The following is a 22,376-nucleotide window of genomic DNA, read 5'->3' as shown; positions in this document are numbered from 1 at the left end:
TGTTCACTGTCTGGTTCCAATACGCATTCCTGATGGGGGAGCAATTATAGGTCCAAGCAGCTGGAAACTTATAGAAGGCCTCAGAAATTGTATGGCAGAAAAATGGGAACTTTCTAAAAGTGACATTTTCAAAATTATAATCTAAAATCCGACTTTACCATTAAAGAGGATGTTAAATTACAATTCATTGGAGTCTAAATAGGAATTACTACCTGCTTCTAATCAAAAGTTAACACTTATTAAATGTAATAAGGTATTCCAATGTTATCCTATGGGAGACCTAGGATTTATAGTAGTAAAAAAGCTTTTCACTACAAGGACATGTGAAACTTAAAAACATTTCCAAACTTTTAAATACAATGCACCCTGCTCAATGGGCTGTTTAGTGCCTACTCCAGGGATGGCCTAACTGTATTAAAAAGTATGGTTTAGGCCTGACAATAGTTTTCTTTTGCCGGGTTGATTTGGCAGTTTAAAATTGCACTACATGCTGTAATAGCAGGCCTCAGACTAGTTTTAAAAGGCTATGTTTAGTAGGTGGGACAATGTTTGCTGCTGCCCACTGGTAGCATTTAATTTACAGACCCCGGGTAACCATGGTTTTTTATTTTACTAGGGACTTATAAGTAAATAAATATGCCAGTTGGGTGTAAGTCAATTTTACCATGTATTAGGGGAGTGCACAAACATGTTATCACTGGGTAACAGTGGTAAAGTGCACAGTGTCCTAAAAGCCAACGAAATGGGTTCAGGAAGGGCGAAACGTTTGGGGGGGGTGACCCTTCAGAGAGGACCAAGTCCAACAGAAGCACTGGGATCTAACTGTGAATCAGAGGTAAACCCTGTGAGAAAGGAGGATCAGCAGATGGGAAAAAGCACCTTGAAGATCCAGGGACACCATCCAGTCCAGAGCATTGAAGGTCAAAAGGAGCTAATTAAAAGAGAACTACTGAATATGCCATGCAGAACAAATAAGATCAAAAAGTAAAGGGAGGAAAGTCCTGTGATGCTCTCCTCCTGTAATGTCCCTAGACAATAGAGTGAGACTGCCCACCTCTAAGACTAAGGCATGAACTGGGCAGCACTTCCTTGCAGAAGATGTGGGATCCGGCAGAGAGTACAGAAAAGGAATAGCGTAGCACAGCCTGTCAAAGCATGTTTTGCAGTGGATTCTCACTGTTGATAAGTTCGATCACCTGTTCTAAACACTTTACCCTTTTAGATTTCCCTGTAGTATTCCCTGGGGGTTTTATGCGTGATTTATTGGCACTTTGCTGTAATTATTTGGCCTCTGATGCTTTCACCTCCAGCTGCCGCCTTACTCCTGGGAACTCCACTGTTTGCGATTTTTTCTTCTTGAGGATGGCTGGCGCAATAAGTTAATTTATGTAGGCTGAACGTTGATACCGAGCTACATATTACAAGATTACTTGCTGACCTGTAATTCCAAAACGCCTCTGGAATTGCTTTGTCTCACTCTCTCTCTCTATTTCTCCACCTTTTTGGTATGACACTTTACCACCACAATACCTCTATAACATACAGTGGATGTCTGTCTGGCAACTACAGCGAGCTGTACTGGTTTATTTTGCCATAATCCCTCAGTGCATGACAATTTGAGAAGGGCTTCTTCACATGGTCAAGGCAGCCCATTTCAGCCATTCTTGCCAATTCCCACACGGGGTGTACACACTGTCCAAGGAGGCATGCAACACTGACAGTTGCCTGAAGCAAAAACATTTATCCCATCGAGTCAAGCCATTTGGATTCACGGCCTAGAGAAGCAATAGGAAAACACTGGATTTACCTTTGTTGATGATGTCTAAGCCACTAAGTTCTCAGAAGAATGGTACATCGATAAGACGTTGAAGTAGAAACGTTAGGGCCTTTGACGCTGTGTAATCAGGCTGCAAACTACCTCGCCTGAAAAGGGTTCCTCCCATGCAGGCTATGTAGTTTTAGCATTGCTTTGTTTAAAGGCAAGAGTTATTTCTGGGGCACCAACAATGGCTGCTGGACTTAGGCTCTGTAGTCGGTAAGGGTAACTCAAGTGCCACTGCTGCCCTGCATGCTACTGACATGAAAGAAAAGACTCAGAAGTGGCTGAAGGGCTTGCGATATCAGCTTCTGGGGACCTTGTATTTTGAAGGGTTAGGTAGAGTACAGCATCCCTGTGATAAGGAGGGAGGAGGTTACCAGCTTTCCAATCATCCTCCATAATTCGGGTTAGGCATGTGAAAATCATCAGAATCCAAGCTGAAGAGCGCCTACATTTGAGCGAATGTCTGGGTTTCAGATTAAGGCCCGCCAAGGTTGGCCCTCAAAGGATCGGTATTGAGGGCAATTGGGCCAGCGGCCTAGCTGTTTATTGGGAAGTGGTGCTGAGTCCAATGTCTGAGGAGGAGATGAGTCGGTGGCATTGGGCCTAAGCAATTGAAATTGTTGAATCAGCAAGTGCAGGTCAAAGCTTGGGGATTGGCACAGAGATGTGATAACGTCCTGAAGATATCCAAGGTGGCCTGTGAAAAGCCCTCGACTTTGGAAATGTCAACAGATGGAGCAGGATACTTTGATTTGGGTATTATGAGAACCAGAATCATCTCTGAAGAGAATGAACAACAGAAAAGCATACCGGAATGTTGCAGGTAAGTCTCAAAACAAATCACGGAAGAAGATAGCTTCTCCGTCCTATAGTGTGTTGTGTGAGAGGACCTCTTGATGAGAGTTAGGGGTATCCTAAGGGCCTGAGGCAAGATCAACTTGGCTTTCCGATTCCTGATTGCCTTCAAGTGCATAAAGGTACAGGAGTCACATACTGACAGGTCATGGTTAAGCCCAAACATCACATGCCCCAGTCCATCACATTCCACAATGAAATCTTCTTTCGACATCGACAAGGTTTGAACCCCGACACCTTAGGAGGTGATAGTTGAACTTGTCATCGCCGCCTAATTAGTGAATAATTTTATGGTTGACAACGAAGAGCACCTCAGGACCCATGTTGGTAAGTCAAGGACAAATAGGAACTGATGCAATTGTGTAAGATGGCACATTACGTATGCTGGTGTAACCACATCCTGAGCAGATGGATCTGTGGCCCGATTTGAATGGCACCACTTGGCGGTGCTGGAAAGTTATTGTTGAGGAAAAAGTTTTCTGGAAACAAAATGGTGTCTGTAGTTTATGGCATTTGCAGTAAAAAGTCCCCATCAGAACTGGTCCTAAAAACCTTCAGTTCTTATTTGATGAACTTTCTGGACTAATGTTTTTCTTAAAGCATGTCCGCAGAAATTATGCAGATCTGCAACCATATAATTTTCTGCATAATCATGGATTTGTTGCACTTGCAACATAATTCTTCATCTTCTGCATAATTTTCAGATAAATAACATTCTAGCTCAAATGGTACAATATGTGTTTTTACACAGTGGCAGGCCTTTTATCATACAGAAGGTCACTTTTCAGTTGCTTATTGCTGTATATAGGTGTTAAACTGATATGAATGAGGTGAAACTTTTGCCCATTCAGTGTTACCGTGTAAAAATGGCAAAATAGTAATGTAATACTGCTTCAAAATGTAAAGCATTACTCCACAGAATTTGCCTTACCTTGCCATATAATTTAGTCAAAATTGCTGCATAATTTGCTTCTCCCTTGCCCCATAATTCCAGTGAACCTGCCATAGAGGTGTGTACCCTAATTATATCCCGCTATATATTATAAATCACATATTTTGTTATCATTCACATTGTAACCGTGTCTTCATGTACCATATCTAGTGATTAAACGAAACACTAGGAATTAACACTTAGACTCAACAAAGCCAGGCTACTCATAATTGCTACTTTTAATATCTGTTGCAAGCCTGTACAACGTTGAACAAGGAGCATTATATACTGGTGAATTGTGACTATACCGGATATAAATTCATGGTCTTGAAGGCAACATTGAGTCTAAGCCTGCTTTAAGAATTTTGGGTGTGTCTTTGCTGTTGCTTCTCTAGTAATGCTTGGCTGTTCCTAGCCAAGTGACTTAATTTTGATTTTCTAATGAAGCCTGTTTTGTATGAACAGCTGCATATAAGTAATACATATTATTGAAAATGAATCAATTAGTTTGCTTATTTTAGGCAAGTCCACTGTAATATTTACTTCGATGAGGGGTACACAATAAGCACGTAGTTTCATGGAGATCCCGAAGATTATGGTTCTGGCAGTAGTCACAACAAGGTGGTTTGAGACACGGAGCTTAGCTTCGCAGCCTTTTAACTTAACCAGCAAGAACCAGTATTGCTCATGGACATCTTTGAGTGAGAGACTTGCTTACCTGTACAACTCGTCCCATAAACGGAAGCACTAGCTTCGACTTTTATATTGGGTTGCAAGGTATTGGTGTTTTTACTGCCATCGCCATAGGCCGTATTGGATATTTGGGGCCGCAAAAATAGCCTTGGCTTTTGGACATCTATATCTATGTATCATTCCAACCTGTACCATGAAGGGCTTCAAAATGGATTCCGTTCGAATCAGTTGTTCCATCACCAGGATCTCCACATGCGAGGATACCATTGGAGAGGCCATCATTCAGAGGCAGAGGGTTGCGTGCACATAGACTAAGGCCATCCAAACCTGGGATAAGTACTGAAAAGTAACATCCAGTAGAGGGAATTCGTTATTAAAACTCAAATGAAAGTGCTCCGGTCCAGACTCAAATCAAGACCTCTTAGTTACTGACTTACCAGAAGACACAGAGTTTGCAGACTATGGAGCGTAAGACCTAACTTCACTCACAAAGAGTCATTTGTTTTTTTGCCCCAGAAAGAAGCTCAGCATCCCATGAAACCTAGGAGTAGCACATATAATTGAAAAATAGAAATGTTAAGGGATTCAAAATGTCACCCCAGACCCATTTCAACTGCCAGTTTAGTAGGACTGCTAAAAACCTCCTCAAATCCTCTGAGACTGAAATGCTGAGGCACAATGTGCCTCAAATGCCGTGGATTTCTATCAGAACAATTATGCTGGTCATATGTAGGTTTCCCTAGTTACAGATGTGAGTTGGCATTAAACAGATCATTGTGTTTGTCTCGTTAGTACCCACAATCATAAGTTTATTACTAGCCTTACTTTTATAATCACATCCATGACCATATATTACTTGCACACACCACTGTATTCGCTGCACTAAAACAGTGTAGTGTTTGTCAAACTCAGCTCCCATTGCTCCGAGTTAGCGTATCAAGCAACACAAATCAGAACCACCAGCTCTTTCGTCCACAGGAACCAGAAGATAAGCCATAAGTCTACTTTAAACAGGTGCACTTTGAAGCTTCACCAGGGAAGTCTGGAATGCGAGGGTTAGGAGTTTATGGGAAACAGAATGTGTAGGTGGGATTTCTCAAACAGTTGTTGGGAGGTAGTACACCAGAGAAGAGAATCCTTCTGAAGCAGTACTTTGTAAGATTTCGATGAACGAGGTATGTGGCTATGCACTATGCCCTGTCTGTCTGACCCGAGCCGCCTGCCACGAATGGCTGGATCCAGACTCTTATCCTCAATCTCGCATATCTCCGTATGGTTGCTGGCCTCCTCCTACACCTGGAAACCAGACTGCTAAGGCTGTTTTTAGGTCTTTCTGAGATGTGAAGTGACGTGGCACAGGAGAAAGGAGGGCACATATCCAGCAAAGTTTGAAAATGACAAGCAGTTTGTGGTCAGACTACTTTGGGTGGCAACGATATCATGAAATGACACAAGACAAAATGTTGGACACCTGATATAGTTTTGGATGTTGAGGTGGACGTCTTGTGAACTACTCAGTAAGAGAAAGTTGATATATGATGTGAGATCTTTCCGATGGAGAGCTAAATTATGTTTTTTGTTTTTTTAATCAAAGCGCAAACAAATGACTGTGGGCCACAAAAAAATGCTTCATTCTTGACAGAGAAATAGATCTGGAGTATTATGACGAGCCAGTAACTAATTATTTTACCTACAAATCGTGTTTAAAATCGGCTGTTAGTGCTTTCAATAAATTTCCAGACAGAAGCAGAAAAAAAGGATTGGTCTGGATTTAGGAACAGGCAGTGCTTTGACCCGAATACATGTCTTCGTACATCTACATCGTATAACACATTTCCAAAATGTTCACAACTATTTCCATTGCAACAATTCTATTACAGACATCACCACGTTTTTACACGAGACAAAACAGAGTTTTAAAACCATATTATACAAACAACTGTAAAAAGAAATCTGAAAACAAAATATTTGATGTAGTCCTACAAAGAAACGATTGCTGTGTCTTTCTTTCAAGTGGTTATATATATTTATGGCCAGATGAGTTTTAATTTATATATCACATACATTTCAAAGCATAGAGTGTGAACGGTAATTCAAGGTTCAACCTGTAACAAAACTACTAACACTGATTTCTAAGTATTATGGTTTCGTTCCCCTAAACTTCAGTCAAATAATTACCCGTGATGGGAACCAACCGGAATGCTGTGAACAGCTTTTCTCACTGAACATCATTGTAAAAGGTCTGGGGGCTGACTCACCACATGCAGAACTGTATTTTGGCAGTATGAACAATGAACTCACCTGTGCCCATTTTTTAATCCACTTTTCGGGGCCGTACCTCCTGTACTCTTTTAAGGCCTGCCCGTAGCAGGGCATGTGATTCGCAATGTCGCAGTACGCCGTGCCCTGGCCATCAAAGGCCTCGTCCATTTTGAAGAGCCAGCGGTTCACTTCCAGGTTGTCAGTGATCAACTGGCTGAGCACTTCATAAACCTGCGCAGAGTGGGTGAGACATGTGCAACAATGTGTGAATGACATATTTAAGGGTTCATTATGAAAAATACACACAGTCCAGACACGTTGTTTCTGATAGTATAGTCCTAGGAAGACAGTAGAAATAATAAACCATTGGTTCCTTATCACAGAGGGAGCACTAATGTTCAGTAAAGGGAGCTCAGACGTAAACTATAACTTTGACTTTGTTTTACATTTGACTTTCCCACCCACGGATGCCTGAACTTGGTTTAGAGCACTAATGCTTGAGAATAAAAGTCCAGGTTGTTGTAACCCCACACAACCCCGCTCAACATAATCACACAGAATATAACCAGAACAGCACTTTATGTATGTCACAAACGAAATAGAATAATATGAACATTTCTAACATGGGTGAATTTCATTGGCAACCTAATACCCTGAAGACTGCTTCTATGGGCTATTTGAAGGGTCTTCAACCTTTCCTGTAATAAGAGCTACTTCTGTTGAATGAAAATCATCCTGAGTTACTACAATACTTAGTGCTTTAATAGTGACCACGTCAGACATGATCGCATTATTAATCATTTTACAAATCTCCAATACATGCTCGTCAATTCTGATATTGCTATATTAATTTAACCAAGCAAACACTTCTTAATTAGCAAGCTGGGCTGCACACAGGAGAGCTACATATAGTTGCCTGCAGATGAACCAGTACTATCGGGCTAATCATTGGAGAAGCCTTCAATCGGCTATACCATCAGAGCATGTAGTAGAGCAATTTGCATCTAGAGTTTCTTGGGAGCACTGCATACTTGTTTATAGCAAGAAGCTGTGGTTATCAGACTTTGGCCGGGAGAGAGTGTTCCCTTGCAAGGAAAACACACATCAGCTGGGCTTAGCTCCTCTCAAAATTGGCTTGGTATCAACTCTCAGCACAGGAATGGATGCTATGGCAGTACGGCAGTCTCTATCAGGATCTTGTGCAATTATCTGGGGCGAATACCTCTCTAAGTCAGTGGCCACTTGGTGGGGTTTAGATAGTAACAGCCACCAACATTTACCTTACACCGGAAATTCTTAGGGAATATACATTAAACTCCTGACATAACATGTGTGCATCAATATTAAGTTCTTAAGACGAACCAGTATAAACCAGTATGACAAAAGTATGTCAATTCAGATGTCATTGTTTATCTTATATGCATTATCTAATCTTGAAACATAGATAACAGGGAACGTGTCCCAGACTTATGTCACATGGGTGTTTTGTCAAGGTCGTTATCTGGAAGATTTTACACTTTCACAGGTTCTTCGAGAGATAAGGACAGACAGTGTCTAGGTCAAAGGTAGACGGCCAATGATCAGGCACAAAATGGAGTCTGGTCTGTGCAAAAAGGAGTCTGACCATTGCATCATAAAGGCAATAGCTGATCAATGTAAAGGCAGTAGAGTTTCTAGCTCCCGTTAATCAATGCATATTAAATTCACTGGAAACAGGGCGCAAGTATGTGCAAAATGTAGCTGGCTGCCACTTAGCTGTTGAATGCTGCATACAAGTATTTAAAGAGATTACAATTACAAATGTTTTGAAGTTTTCATGCTGTTATTGGACACCCGAAGTTACAGGAGTCAACAGTAATTCTAAGATGCAGAGTTACAGGGCAGTGCAAGATAGACCCTTAGGAATAGAAAACAATGGGAAAACTCACGTTGTTTTTCATTTTTTGTTTGATTTTTTGTGACTGAATTGTCCAAGAAAGATATAAGACAGGTGGTATTTTCATATTGCTTGTAATGCTGAGGCAGTTAGTTGGTAGATCCTGTTTCTGGCCATATCAGTGATTACTAATTCACTTGTAATTGGGCCAATAATGGTAAACATCCCCAACTGATGGACTGAAGAAAGGATATTTTTTGCGGCCAAAAATAAAAATGCTAGATACCTCAATTTAATTCAAACCTGCTCAAAATTAAGATATCTTCTTTGACATGAAAATCTTTGTTTTTTACCATTCACAAAAAAAACATGTTTGTATCAGAGATGCTGTTCTCAAAGCAGCAACTACTTTAGGAGAAAGCAAAACGTTTCGACGATTCCACCATTATGCAATTTATGTTTTTTAGGTCTCCTGTCTTGAATAATGAAATGCTTTCCAGTAAGATATGAGCAAAAATACACATGATGACACTACACTTTTCCAAGTCGGTTTAAGAAGGGAATGAGTTTCTTCCACAGGCCATAGGGCATTAACATAATAAACATGAAACCGAAAACAACATTTAGAAGATAACAGGAATGCGCTGAATAAATGAGGCACACCTTCTATCACAAGAAGTGTGTAAAACTCTGAACATGTTTTACATAATCTATCTGGAAGGTAGAAAGGACGGTTAAGACAGAATGCGTTCCTGTGCTTCCCTGCGCTAAAAATAATAAATCATGGTGACTAATAATTTCAGTAGGATCTGTTAAATGTGTGCGTCCTCTGAAGTAACCATAAGAGTCATGTGGTGTAACACAAAACATCCAAACAAATTAATAAACAGTTTTTCCTTTAAAAAATATGAAGATTTTGAAGTAAAGACCCCTTTAGTATCAAATTGTATTAAAATGTCAAAATATCGACCTATGTCTCACAGCATATTCTACTGGTTAACTTTATCCTGACTGTCAGATTTATCAGTGTCCTTCTGATGTACGATAATGAGTCCAGGAAAAAGTCACACTTGCTGCCTGTGCTACAACAAAATCGTGTTCAGTGTCCATTGCCTTATTACAATACAGGACCTTCTTTTAAATGAATCCAAAACATCCCTCACAGGGACCAGGAAGTAATTTAAGGATTGAACTATGACCACATTCTGAATTAGAAATACTGATTGTTTCATCTTTGAATAATCTTGGAAGATCGGTAGTGGAGAGGATTCCACAGATATTGATTGTGCTTGAATTTAGTCAAGGGCTTTTCTGATACAGACAAAATTATGAACTTGGGAAGGATTATGTCGTATCTTGGCGTTGACCTCTACTATCGGGGAGGAGATCTCCATTTTAAAAAGAGGAATTTTTTCCAAAATTCTAAATATTAATGTTAATTTTATATATTTATTTTAAAAGTAGAATAAAATAAGAAAATGTTACAGCATTCAGGGCGTACGTGAAATTACCATATACTGACCTCACTGCATCGGTCCGAGTGGCTGGTCACTGTTCGGCCCCCTTCCTCATCCGCAGGGGCACGAGGCAGGGGTGCCCACTCTCCCCGCTTCTGTTCGCGTTGGCTATCCTGGACTCTGTCTTTCGGGGTCTGGATCGGTCGCCGGAGTGCTCGGATAGGATCATGCTTAATGCCGATGATGCCTTGTTTTTTGTATCAGATCCCTGGTTCTCCGGGCCTCGGGTCCTCCAGATTCTGCGGATCTTTGGGGAGACCTCTGGGTTTTACGCCAACCCATCTAAGTCCATTTTGTACCCTATCAACGGGGATCAGCGGTCTCAAGCTTGGGCCTCGTAGTTCATCGTCGCAGAGACGGGCTTTCGGTACCTTGGGGTGTATATTGCGCGGTGCTCGACCGTAGTATGGTCATGTAACATTGCACCGTTACTCCCCACAGTTCGAGATGAGACGACGATGTGGTCTCAACTACCCCTCTCGTTATAAGGCAGAACAGCCATTTTCAAAATGGTGTTTATACCACGCCTGCTCTATCGGCAGCAGAATCACTCATTTCCCATCCCCCAACGTGGTTTCGTCAAATCAACAAACTTTTGAATAGGTGTCTTGTGGGGGCGGTTCAGGTGGCGCTTGCAACGTGTGTCCAATCTACATACTGTGGCGGGATAGCGGCGGCTGACGTTCGGGCATACTATTGGGCATCGCACCTTCTAGTGATAAACAAATGGTGGTATGGCTCTCAGGCAGACTCCTCTAGACGGAAACCAAGCTGCTCCAATTCCTGTATAGTTCCTCATGTCTCGTTCCCGCGGCCTGTAGGACAGTCATCCAGATATGGAGGCAGGTGGTCTGCCAAATGGGTTGGTAGGGTAAGCTGACATGTGCAACGCCTCTTTGGAAGGGCTCCCACATCTGGCCGGTCTCGTCTCAGGTGGGGATCCGTAGGTGGGATGACATAGGGATCTTCATGTTGGGGGATATAATGCAGGGGTCCACGCTCAAGTCCTTCGAGAGGCCACAGTTTAATAGATATCTGCAGCTCCGTCACGCCCTGTCACCTCTAATAAGAGACCACACGACTCTCCCCGAGTTCCACCTGCTCGAAGGCCGGTTGTTTATGGGAGATCTTGGGGCCTACAAAATTAGACAAATTTATCAAACAATCACTACACACTCCACAACCACTATACACTGGACTCGGGCAGTGTGGGAGGCGGATGTGCCCACTCTGACGGACGATGATTGGGCCAAGGCATAGGCTAGCCCTAGATACTCCGCTGTCTCCACCCGATATCAGTTGATCCAATTAAAGTATCTCCATAGGATACACTACACACGCCTACGGCTCTATAAGATGGGGGCTATCCAATCTCCCACGTGCTTCCGCTGCGACTCGGAAGAGGGGTCGTTTCTCCACACGGTTTGGAGCTGTGGGGCACTTCAACACTTCTGGTCAGGCATTAGGTCATGCTTGGGGCGGGTGCTAGCCTGGAACATCCCTACAGACCCTAGGCTGATTCTCCTACATGGCACCGAGGACATCAGGGGGAACAGATATAAACGACATCTGCTATACCTGAGTCTCACACTTGCTAAGCGTGACACTGCACAACACTGAAGGCGGCATACTCACCCAGTGTAGGTAATTGGAAAAAAGCCATGGATAGGTGCCTGTCGGCTGAAGTGGCGGTATTTCAGTCACGAGGCTGTCTTCAAAAGCACGGGAAGATATGGGCGGGTTGGGTCACATACTGAGGAATCAAATTATCACTCCTGGGGCCTCTGGTTTCCTGGGATCCAATTTACAGGCTAGTAGTAAGCAACTCACCGGTTTAATGTAATAGTGTTGCGTAAGGGTAGAAGAGCATGTTTGCATAATATTTGTCTTACAATCTCCGTAAGGTGTGTGGTGCGTGGTTAGGAGGGAAGGGGGGTAGGTTCGGGTCTGATGTTTTGCAGATCCTCATTGGGGATGTTATTTGGTGACAATAAATTCTACAACTTGTTACAGCATTAATAACTTCTTTTAAAATAAAAAAGTTATTTTGTTTGGTTAAATTACATTATAATAAAAAAAGAATTCTGAAATTGAAATTAAGAAAAAAATTCCACCTAAGGTAAAAAAAAACAATGTTTTTGTTATGTAAAGAAAATGTATTAAAGTGATGTATACAATTAATTAGAAGTCATTTATTTATTTTTAATATCAAATAATTTACATTTATTAAAGTGTAAAAGTTATTAAAAAACAAATATAAAATAATAAATGTTTTATTTATAGATACATTTATTAAATATATTAGTATTTTTAAATAGAATAATGTCATGTATTTAATTTATTTTCACATTACTTATGATTCAGATTTATTTTAAGTCCCTACCTCCATGATTTACTATGGAGAGTCTTGCAGTACCAGTGGTTTGCCCTGTGTGGTGTTGGACATACCACTGCTTCGAGTTGGGTTACATTTATGACTGATTTGAGACTTTTTTTGTTGAAATAACTATAGAAGGGCAGTTTGTGACTAGCAATGGTGCTTATCTTTTGTGGGTGGGTGTATGTCCCTCCCTAAGCCACTCCCCAACCTTCCTTACTCCTCACATATTCCCTCTACTTTAGTTTAAGTATACCCCATTTTCCAGCCACTCCCCTCTGCCCCTCCCACATTTACTTCTAAAACTTATACTCACCTGCATGGAGATCTCCGCAATCAGGCAGGGAACTCTGCACCTTAAAGATAAGAGAGGTAGAAGCATAGACCTCCAAGCACAGGTGTGTGAATAGCATTTTATAGTATGTTAGTAGTACCATTTTAGTACTGCTAAAGGTACTACAAAATGCAGTTTGTGAATAGGCCCCAGATGTTAATTTTAGAGCAGTAAGCTTAAAAATGTATTTTTTTTTTCCAACCGCAGAAATGTTTAGGGAAACAGCAAGTTTGGTAATCTGTAGGAAAAAGAGGATTTTAAAAAATGCACCCTGCCCAAGGCAGAAAAGAGGGATTGTTGAAGCTCATTTCTGCACAGCACAGTTAACAAGGTGCACTCACTGGAATTAGAATGTTCAGGTACTGTTTACTATCATACATAGAAAGTTGATTAGACAATGGAACATTATGAAGATGAAGCCCATATTTCACAGGATCTTGGGTCTGATGTATGACCCTTTCCTTTTGCGACTTGCAATTTGCTAATTTTAGCAACTTGCAATTTGTAAATGTTAAGGAAGCGCAATTTGCGAATGTTAGCAACTCGCAATTTGAGAGTCGCAAAAGGAAATATACTAATGTATCTCAGACACATTTTGCGATTCCCAATGGGGTTGCAAATGACCTGTCTCATCAATATTCATGAGGCCGGTCGCAATTTACGACCCATTGGGAATAGGCAATAACACAGTGATGGTGGCCTGCTGGGGTGTGCAGACCACCGTGTCTATGAGTGCTTTGTAAACAAAGCAGTTTTTGTTTTTTTAGGTCGCGCCTAGATAGCGCATGCGCTGTCTGCAAGACATGCTGTATTCAATGCCTAGACGGCGCATGCTGCATTCAATTTATGGGCTTTCAACTCACCCAGCGCTTTTGTTTGGTTGTTTGGCCTGCTTTTCGAAATACATTCCTTTGCTTTGGTTGGTGAACAGTGTACATCTGTCCTGCCTTTGGGTGCTTGGTTCCCTCCCAGCGGACTTCATTGATTGATCCTCTTTGTTGCCCATCTCTGGCCATCTATTGCCTCCTTGCTCGCATCCCCTCCTTCCTGTCAGTGCTGCTGTCCTTCATGTGCCACTGCTTGTTTTGAAAGGGAGGTTCCTTGCATTGCTTTTTGTTGGCCATCTCTTGGCATCTATTTCCTCCTTGTTCGCACCCCCTCCCTCCCATCGTTGTGCTGTTAGTTGGAAAACAATGCTCAAATCTGCCAGGCATGCTGTTCTGCTGCTCGCATGCAGAACATGCAGTGACATTGGCAGGGTTTTGTACTGCAAACAATGCTATTTTGTGATCTTTCAGTGCACTGAAATCCAATTTGACAGGTATAGTAGCATTAGTGGTTATTGCTAATGAACACGTCACAAAATTTTCTTTTCTTTGTTTTTGTAAGTGGAGCTTCTTTTCCCACAAGCAAAAATGGGATGAACACAAATGTTTTTATAGCGGCTCCAATGCTAATTTTTCTGGGGAAACGTGCGCCGAACTAATGTTATGTGTATTCCTAATATCTTAAGCTGAAAATATGAATAAACATTGATAAAACGCCAGGGTAACCAATATTGACAAATCTAAAGGATTTGTATTTTTTTGCCCAGGTGGTAGCATTGCACATCTTTTGCATGCTTTTTTTTCACGGAGTCTGATACGATGCCACTCTATGCATGTGCAATTTTAAAAGTATAATTTATAGATGTTTGTGTGGCATGAAAGGCAGTCCTCAACAGCACACCACATCATTAAATTATACTACTTACCACTCCACAATACCATTCCACATAATTACACTCCAAAACACACTATCCCACTCCTCATAATTCCAGTACACTAAATACCACATAATTACTATCCACATAATTCAACAGCACACCATGCCACATAATTCCACCACACAAATCCACTCCATACCACACAATTCCACAACTAACTAATCCAATCCAACCCACATATTTCCACTACACACCACATCCACGCACTCCATAACACATAAGTAAAAACATTGTCATTTACAATGCCAATAGCTCCAACTCCAAATTCGAGACCTATTGCATAATTAGAAATCAATGCCATTTACAATGCCAATAGCTCCAACTCCAACAAATGCTAGACCTATGCTTAAAAGAAAAACGGGATGCAGTTCAAAAATAAAAATGAAACATTTCAGTTTCAGAGCAGGAGCTGACGAATCGTGGAAGTCTATGTGGTCTGTGTTGTGAACAATGATGCCATTTCGGATCTCCTCACTGATAGCATGTGATTTCATTTGAGTAATGCCATAGATGAGGTCAGGGGCAACACACCCAGACACAGATACGCACCGACCCTCCTTTCTTCGCCCCTTCCCCCCGCCAGACACAAAACATGTTGGAGCCAAACGAAGACTTGGGGGAGCCACAGGGACTGAAAAGACGTGGAAGGGTGTAAATCTGCATTTCTGATAAGAAAATGAGATAAGACAAATCAAATAATCCTATTTATGAATGTGAAAAATGCAGTTGTTCGCGGTCACCAATTAATGAGATTATAGTTTGCATAATACACAAATATTTGATTAATTATATGTTTTAGGATTAGGTGATGCTAATCAGCAGAAACTGCAGTAATTGTGTAGTGCACTCGATACCATGAGGATGAATGGAGAAGTAATGGTTGTGTTTTCTCTATATGAATATATTATGTGTGACATTTTAAGGGAATATTTTTATGGAAAGTTTTAGTAATAGAGTAATATTAAATCATATTTGTTGATATAAAAATATGTGTGCTATTGTTACATGTGCTCATATAGTTCTGGATCAGGTTAGGAAAATTGAAGGTAGGTGCTGTAGTTTGTTGTCTGGTTAGCTGTCACCAACCACAGGAGATCTTATAAAGACATCTAACACATTGCCTCTTTTATAAAGTGAACTTCCACTTAAAACTGATCCAGGATGTAGTTAGACAGAACAGGTCTCTAACTTGCTTTGATATTGTTTGATTAAGTACTTTGGCAAGATTAGATGAACTAGGGCATGAATAATGATTGTATGGGTTCAAACAAAGCAAAGTATCATGATTTTTGAGTATTTTGCTTTGAACCACAACCTGTAGCTGATAAATTCACATGCTTCAGTAGCTGCCTCCATATTCCAGTTTACTTTTGCTTTGAAATATTTCTTTCGTCACAATTTTCATTCCCTCTAGTCTCACATCAGCCCTTGTTCCACCGGATACCCTTTCTCACTTGAAGAAATGTTAACATAAATGAAACAAGCATTGGAAATGCAATAGGTCTCTGATTTATTTGAGCTAGAGCTAATGGCATTGTAAATGGCAATGTCTTTTAGCCATGTGTTATGGAGTGTACGCATGTGGTGTGTAGTGGAATTATGTGGGTGGGATTGGAATTGTAGCAATAGTGGCATGCTTCGCTTTAGATGAATATGTTTAAAAGTAAAGTGCACCATACTGTGATTGCTACAATAGTTAATTGTGGATGCATTAACAATTGATGTGTGCACTGATCGCTGGTGGTGTGTGTGCCTGGTGGAAGCGTGCACTGCCGGTTGGAGGTGTGTGTGCCTGGTGGAAGCGTGCACTGACGGCTGGTGGTGTGTATGCCTGGTGAAAGTGTGCACTGACGGCTGGTGGTGTGTGTGCCTGGTGAAAGCGTGCACTGATGGCTGGTGGTGTGTGTGCCTGGTGAAAGCGTGCACAGACGACTTATGGTGTCTGTGTCTGGTGAAAGTTTGCACTGACGGTGTGGTTGTGTGTGGGGTTGTGAGTGTGTGGTGGTGTGTGTAAGTTTGCACTGAGTGTGTGGTGGTGAGTGTGTGGTGGTGAGCATGTAGTGGTGAGTGTGTGGGGTCTTATGAGTGGGGTCTTATGTGTGGGGTCTTATGTGTGGGGTGTTATGTGTGGGGTGTTATGTGTGTGGTCTTATGTGTGTGGTCTTATGTGTGTGTGTGTGTGTGTGTGTGTGTGTGTGGTGGACTTAGTTCGAGTTTTCGTACCCTGCACACTCACACACTGTTCAACCTACACACTCACACACTGTTCACCCTACACACTCACACAATGTTCACCCTGCACACTCACACACTGTTCACCCTACACACACACACACACTGCTCACCCTACACACACACACTGCTCACCCTACACACACACACTGCTCACCCTACACACACACACTGCTCACCCTACACACTCACATACTGCTCACCCTACACACACACACTGCTCACCCTACACACACACACTGCTCACCCTACACACACACACACTGCTCAACCTACACACACACACTGTTCACCGCACACTCTCACACTGCTCACCCTGCACACACTGCTCACCCTGCACACTCACACACTGCTCACTCTACACAGTCACACACTGCTCACCCTACACACTCACAATGCTCACCCTACACACTCACAATGCTCACCCTACACACTCACACACTGTTAACCCTGCACGCTCACACAACTCTCACCCTGCATACTCACACACTGCTCACCCTGCATGCTCACACACTGCTCAGCTTGCACGCTCACACACTGTTCACCCTGCACGCTCACACACTGCTCACCCTACGTAATGCGAAAAGACCTAGCTCTGCCCTTTGGCCTGTGTTGTGATCGTACAGTAGGTTGTGAGTAGTTGCGCTTGATTGATTGGGGCGTCCCCTCCTTGCTGCTCCCCTCACAGAGGGCCGGCTGCCTCCATGAAGCTCCCAAGACATGTGTTCAGCTGTTCTTTGTTTTAGCTCCTGTGTGTCAGTGCACCGTGTAAGCGCACAAGCATACCCTGCTCTCTCTGCACTCACTCTCACTCTGCACTCACAGTCACTCTGGCACTCACTCTGCACTCTGCACTCACTCTGCACTCACAGTCACTCTCGCACTCACTCTGCACTCACAGTCACTCTCGCACTCACAGTCACTCTCGCACTCACTCTGCACTCACACTGCACTTAGTCACTCTCGCACTCACTCTGCACTCACTCTGCACTCACTCTGCACTCACAGTCACTCTCGCACTCACTCTGCACTCACAGTCACTCTCGCACTCACAGTCACTCTGCACTCACTCTGCACTCAGTCACAGTCACTCTGCACTCACTATGCACTCACAGTCACTCTGGCACTCACTCTGCTCTCACTCTGCACTCACAGTCACTCTGCACTCACTGTCACTCTGCACTCACTATCACTCTGGCACTCACTCTGCACTCAGTCACTCTCACACTCACTCTGCACTCACTCTGCACTCACAGTCACTCTCGCACTCACTCTGTACTCACTGTCACTCTCGCTCTCACTCTGCACTCACTGTCACTCTCGCACTCACTGTCACTCTCGCACTCACTGTCACTCTCGCACTCACAGTCACTCTTGCACTCACAGTCACTCTTGCACTCACTCTGCACTCACTCTGCACTCACAGTCACTCTCGCACTCACTCTGCACTCACTCTGCACTCACAGTCACTCTCACACTCACTCTGCACTCACAGTCACTCTCGCACTCACTCTGTACTCACTGTCACTCTCGCACTCACTCTGCACTCACTGTCACTCTTCACTCACTCTGCACTCACTGTCACTCTGCACTCACTCTGCACTCACTGTCACTCTGCACTCACTGTCACTCTGGCACTCACTCTGCACTCTCACTGTCACTCTCGCACTCACTCTGCACTCACTGTCCCTCTTGCACTCACTCTGCACTCACTGTCACTCTCGCACTCACTCTGCATTCACTGTCACTCTCGCACTCACTCTGCACTCACAGTCACTCTCGCACTCACTCTGTACTCACTGTCACTCTCGCTCTCACTCTGCACTCACTGTCACTCTCGCACTCACTGTCACTCTCGCACTCACAGTCACTCTTGCACTCACTCTGCACTCACTCTGCACTCACAGTCACTCTCGCACTCACTCTGCACTCGCTCTGCACTCACAGTCACTCTCACACTCACTCTGCACTCACTGTCACTCTCGCACTCACTCTGCACTCACTGCCACTCTCGCACTCACTCTGCACTCACTGACACTCTGCACTCACTGTCACTCTGCATTCACTGTCACTCTGGCACTCACTCTGCACTCTCACTGTCACTCTCGCACTCACTCTGCACTCACTGTCACTCTCGCACTCACTTTGCATTCACTGTCACTCTCGCACTCACTCTGCACTCACTGTCACTCTGCACTCACTCTGCACTCACTGTCAATCTGCACTCACTCTGCACTCACTGTCACTCTGCACTCTCACTGTCACTCTCGCACTCACTCTGCACTCACTGTCACTCTCGCACTCACTCTGCACTCACTGTCACTCTCGCACTCACTCTGCACTCACTGTCACTCTCGCACTCACTCTGCACTCACTCTGCACTCACTGTCACTCTGCATTCCCTCTGCACTCTGCACTCACTCTGCACTCACTGTCACTCTGCACTCACTCTGCACTCACTCTGCACTCACTGTCACTCTGCACTCTCACTGTCACTCTCGCACTCACTCTGCATTCACTGTCACTCTCGCACTCACTCTGCACTCACTGTCACTCTCGCACTCACTCTGCACTCACTGTCGCTCTCACTCTGCACTCACTGTCGCTCTCGCACTCACTCTGCACTCGCTGTCACTCTCATGCGCACGGACAGAATTCATGTCCGTATTACTTCATATAGCACACTTGTTGTGCATTCATGCGTGCAGCATGGCGCCGCCCTTTGCCACTAACATGAGGTTTAAGTACTCTTTCCTGGCCATCACTTTCCAGGTCATCCTTATAATTTTGTCTGCTATTTTTGTCACCTATGAGAGCCCTCACCATGACAACCATGGGAATAGTACACACGCCGAAGAGGACGAGTTTATCAAGCTGTACCCATGTAAGTATTTGTTTTTGGTGTTCATGTATTTACTGGGAGCTGTATAAAGCGCCGCGAGGTGCCTAGGCGACTTTACGGCGCTATGATGTGGATTGTTAGAACCCACCGCTTTGAGTTAGACCTAGGTGAACAACCCTTCCTGCATAAAGCGCTACGAAGCTATCTACGTGGTAGGACATGTAATGTAGTAATGCTGGTAACTTCACATTTTGTAGCATTTTGCAGTTTGCTAGTGTTTTCTGACACTGAAAAACGAGTCCCTAATAGCACTGCCTGCCTTTCGAGCGCTTCTGCTCGACTTAGCATTAACTTGAATTCTTTAAAAAAAACATAGGCGGTGGTCTGTGGTTCCTCACAAGAGTCCAATCACGCAGATGATATTCCTATTCACAGAGAATGTGCGTGCGCATTTTTTATTCTCGCTGAGGAAAGGGCATTTGGAAGTGACCACGGAGAGCATCTTGCGGAGGTAGTTGTTTTCGTCACTCACAGGCATTCGGAGGCAGAGTTGTTTTCTCTTTGGAAGCGTGTAACGGTTTCCGAGTCCGGACGAGGCGCTATCTTGTTCTCCAAAACACAGTGCATTTAGGGCAGCTCCTTGTCATCCAGCTTGCGCGCGCGATATAACTCCCGCTTCTTGTAAATGAGCGCAGCTTGTTTCCCGTGCTGGAAATGCTGGGAGTCACCGAGTGCAGACAAACACACCCGAGGCAGCCCGTGACCATCTCCAGGGCAGTTTCAGGCGAGGCTCCGGAAATATTTTTTTTAAATAGGGCATAATGGTTCGCATTGCAACACTCCAATACACAATCATCCTGTACATTACAATGGGCTATTATTTTTCTGCGACAGTACATCATGAACATGCAGATAAAAAAGTGAGCCCTCGAGGGTATATGTGATTATCAGCAGCATGCACGTAACTCACTGAGCCATCTTGCTGACAGGGAGAGCTCTGTGAAATGGATTAAAAAAAAACAAGCAGCACTGAACAACCGCCGGCGAGTGGTGCACGCGCGTGCGCCACTGCCACCATATGTCTTGAATTATCTCCGCCGTGACGGCCGAGATAATTGAAGATATATGGCCTTCTGGTGCGTGTAACAGACACCAATGGGCCATAGGCGGAGCTACTCGACCGCCTATGGCCTATTGCGTGTTCTGTTTCTAAAGCACACGCACGCGAAGACCAATAGTATTGCACATACCAAAAAAAACAGCACAAAAAAGCACAAGCAGCCTGGAATTCGTAGGTACGTTTTTCAAAGCCCTGAGAATAGGACTCTGGGCCAAGCCCACTGCTGACACAGTGGGACGGTAGGCCCGAGCCCTAAAAAACTGTCAGTATGAACAGGTCAGTTCTCTGTTATGATTGGTCATGAATTGTTTCACTGAAGATCAAGGATTTATGAATACTGTCATTTATCAAGTAAACTATTTGTTCAGATAGCAGAAAATCCCCCAAATCTTGGTGAAGTAAAACAGAGTGTCTGTTCTCCCAGTTCTATTGTCATTTGTTTAATTACTAGCAGGAACTGGGGGATTAGAGTGTTATAATGCAACTAGAAACAACGTTACATTGCGACTGCTTTAAAAGCACAAATGGATCTCAGACAGTTATTTTAATTATCATCTTTGATTTTATTACATTGCGTACAAATACAGGACAATTCAAACTTTTTTTTTATTTTCATTCTTGGGAGAGAACAATTGGATGCTGCTCACAGGCATTTCCAATTATGAGCCCACATTCAATCCACAAACACTTTGGAGAAAGATTGGCATCCTTTTCGAGTTAAAACAAGGAGGTAATGGACGGAAAACTGAAACTTTTCAGACAGTCACCCCAATCACAGATCTGCGTTGAATCCATCATCGTTCTTTATCACTTCGCCACCCCAGTTCAGACCCAGCCATATGCAAATCAGACTTGAACCTGCTCCTTGTGGGAAAAGTCCAGCCTTAACTGCCAAACCAGGCCTTCCCTGGACCGGAAACAAGCATACTAGGACCGGTTTCGGGGTTTCTCCCCCCATTAGTCAGGCTAGCTTGAATCCAGTGGCAAAGTGAGCAAGGGACCCACGTCTGGGAATACCCTGCCAACTTAGGGCGAACAAAGCAAACTCAAGGAGATGATGGTCGGAACGCTGAAACTTTTCAGACGCTCACCCCCAGTCACAGATCTGGTTCTAATCCATCATCGTTCTTTAGCTCACTTCGCCACCTCAATTCAGACCTAGCCATATGCAAATCAGTCTTGACCCTGTTCCTCATGGGAACAGTCCAGCCCGAACTGCCAAGCCAGGTCTTCCCTGGACCAGAAACAAGCATGGCCCCACTAAAGATATTGATCAAGCCTCCCAAGACAGGATGGCAGGCAGCACTAAATTTAGAGTGGGGCTGTGCATTTCAAAGGTGGCTTTTTAAACTGGTCTCATCTTCAAAGACCGTTGTGGGTATATCTACTGGGGCTCTGTCCTCAGAATTTAGGATTGGAACCATTCTACAGAGAAACCATTGGGGCAGGAGGGACTGCAACGGGATTATCCGCTGATTTGTGGTGGCCTGAGGCTGGTTGTGCTCCAGGAAGGAAACTATCACTTGGTGGATTTTTACCTGAATGTTGCTGGCCTGCAGTCAATCGCCTCCTGTCATGGCCTGGACCCTAAGCACGTTCCAAGGACTGATTGGCCTCTTAAGATCCCAGGGACAGAAAGGATCTCTCCATTTCGACAAGTTCGTAAGGACCATGCAGGGTGCGGCGGAAATGGGTGGAATTATCGTCGGTTCGGACAAAGACCATTCTAATGTTTGCAGTAATCACACTG

At 43.6% G+C, this 22,376-nt stretch overlaps 1 protein-coding gene across 4 annotated transcripts in view; it reads right to left on the bottom strand.

The window, feature by feature from the left end:
• The window catches only part of IQCH (IQ motif containing H), an 887,303-nt gene that overhangs the window by 346,341 nt on the left and 518,586 nt on the right, over window positions 1-22,376 (bottom strand). For all 4 annotated transcript variants that reach the window (XM_078683047.1, XM_078683049.1, XM_078683045.1 and 1 more), the window contains one exon: window positions 6,603-6,794. In XM_078683047.1, coding sequence (XP_078539173.1) covers window positions 6,603-6,794 — 192 coding nt within the window. The remainder of the gene's footprint in view (window positions 1-6,602; window positions 6,795-22,376) is intronic.

Source organism: Lissotriton helveticus, chromosome 3_1 (genome assembly GCF_964261635.1).
Source record: "Lissotriton helveticus chromosome 3_1, aLisHel1.1, whole genome shotgun sequence".
Taxonomy (NCBI): Eukaryota; Metazoa; Chordata; class Amphibia; order Caudata; family Salamandridae; genus Lissotriton; species Lissotriton helveticus.
The sequence above is the reverse complement of the archived record's forward strand: the minus strand, read 5'-3'. Positions and strand labels throughout refer to the sequence as shown.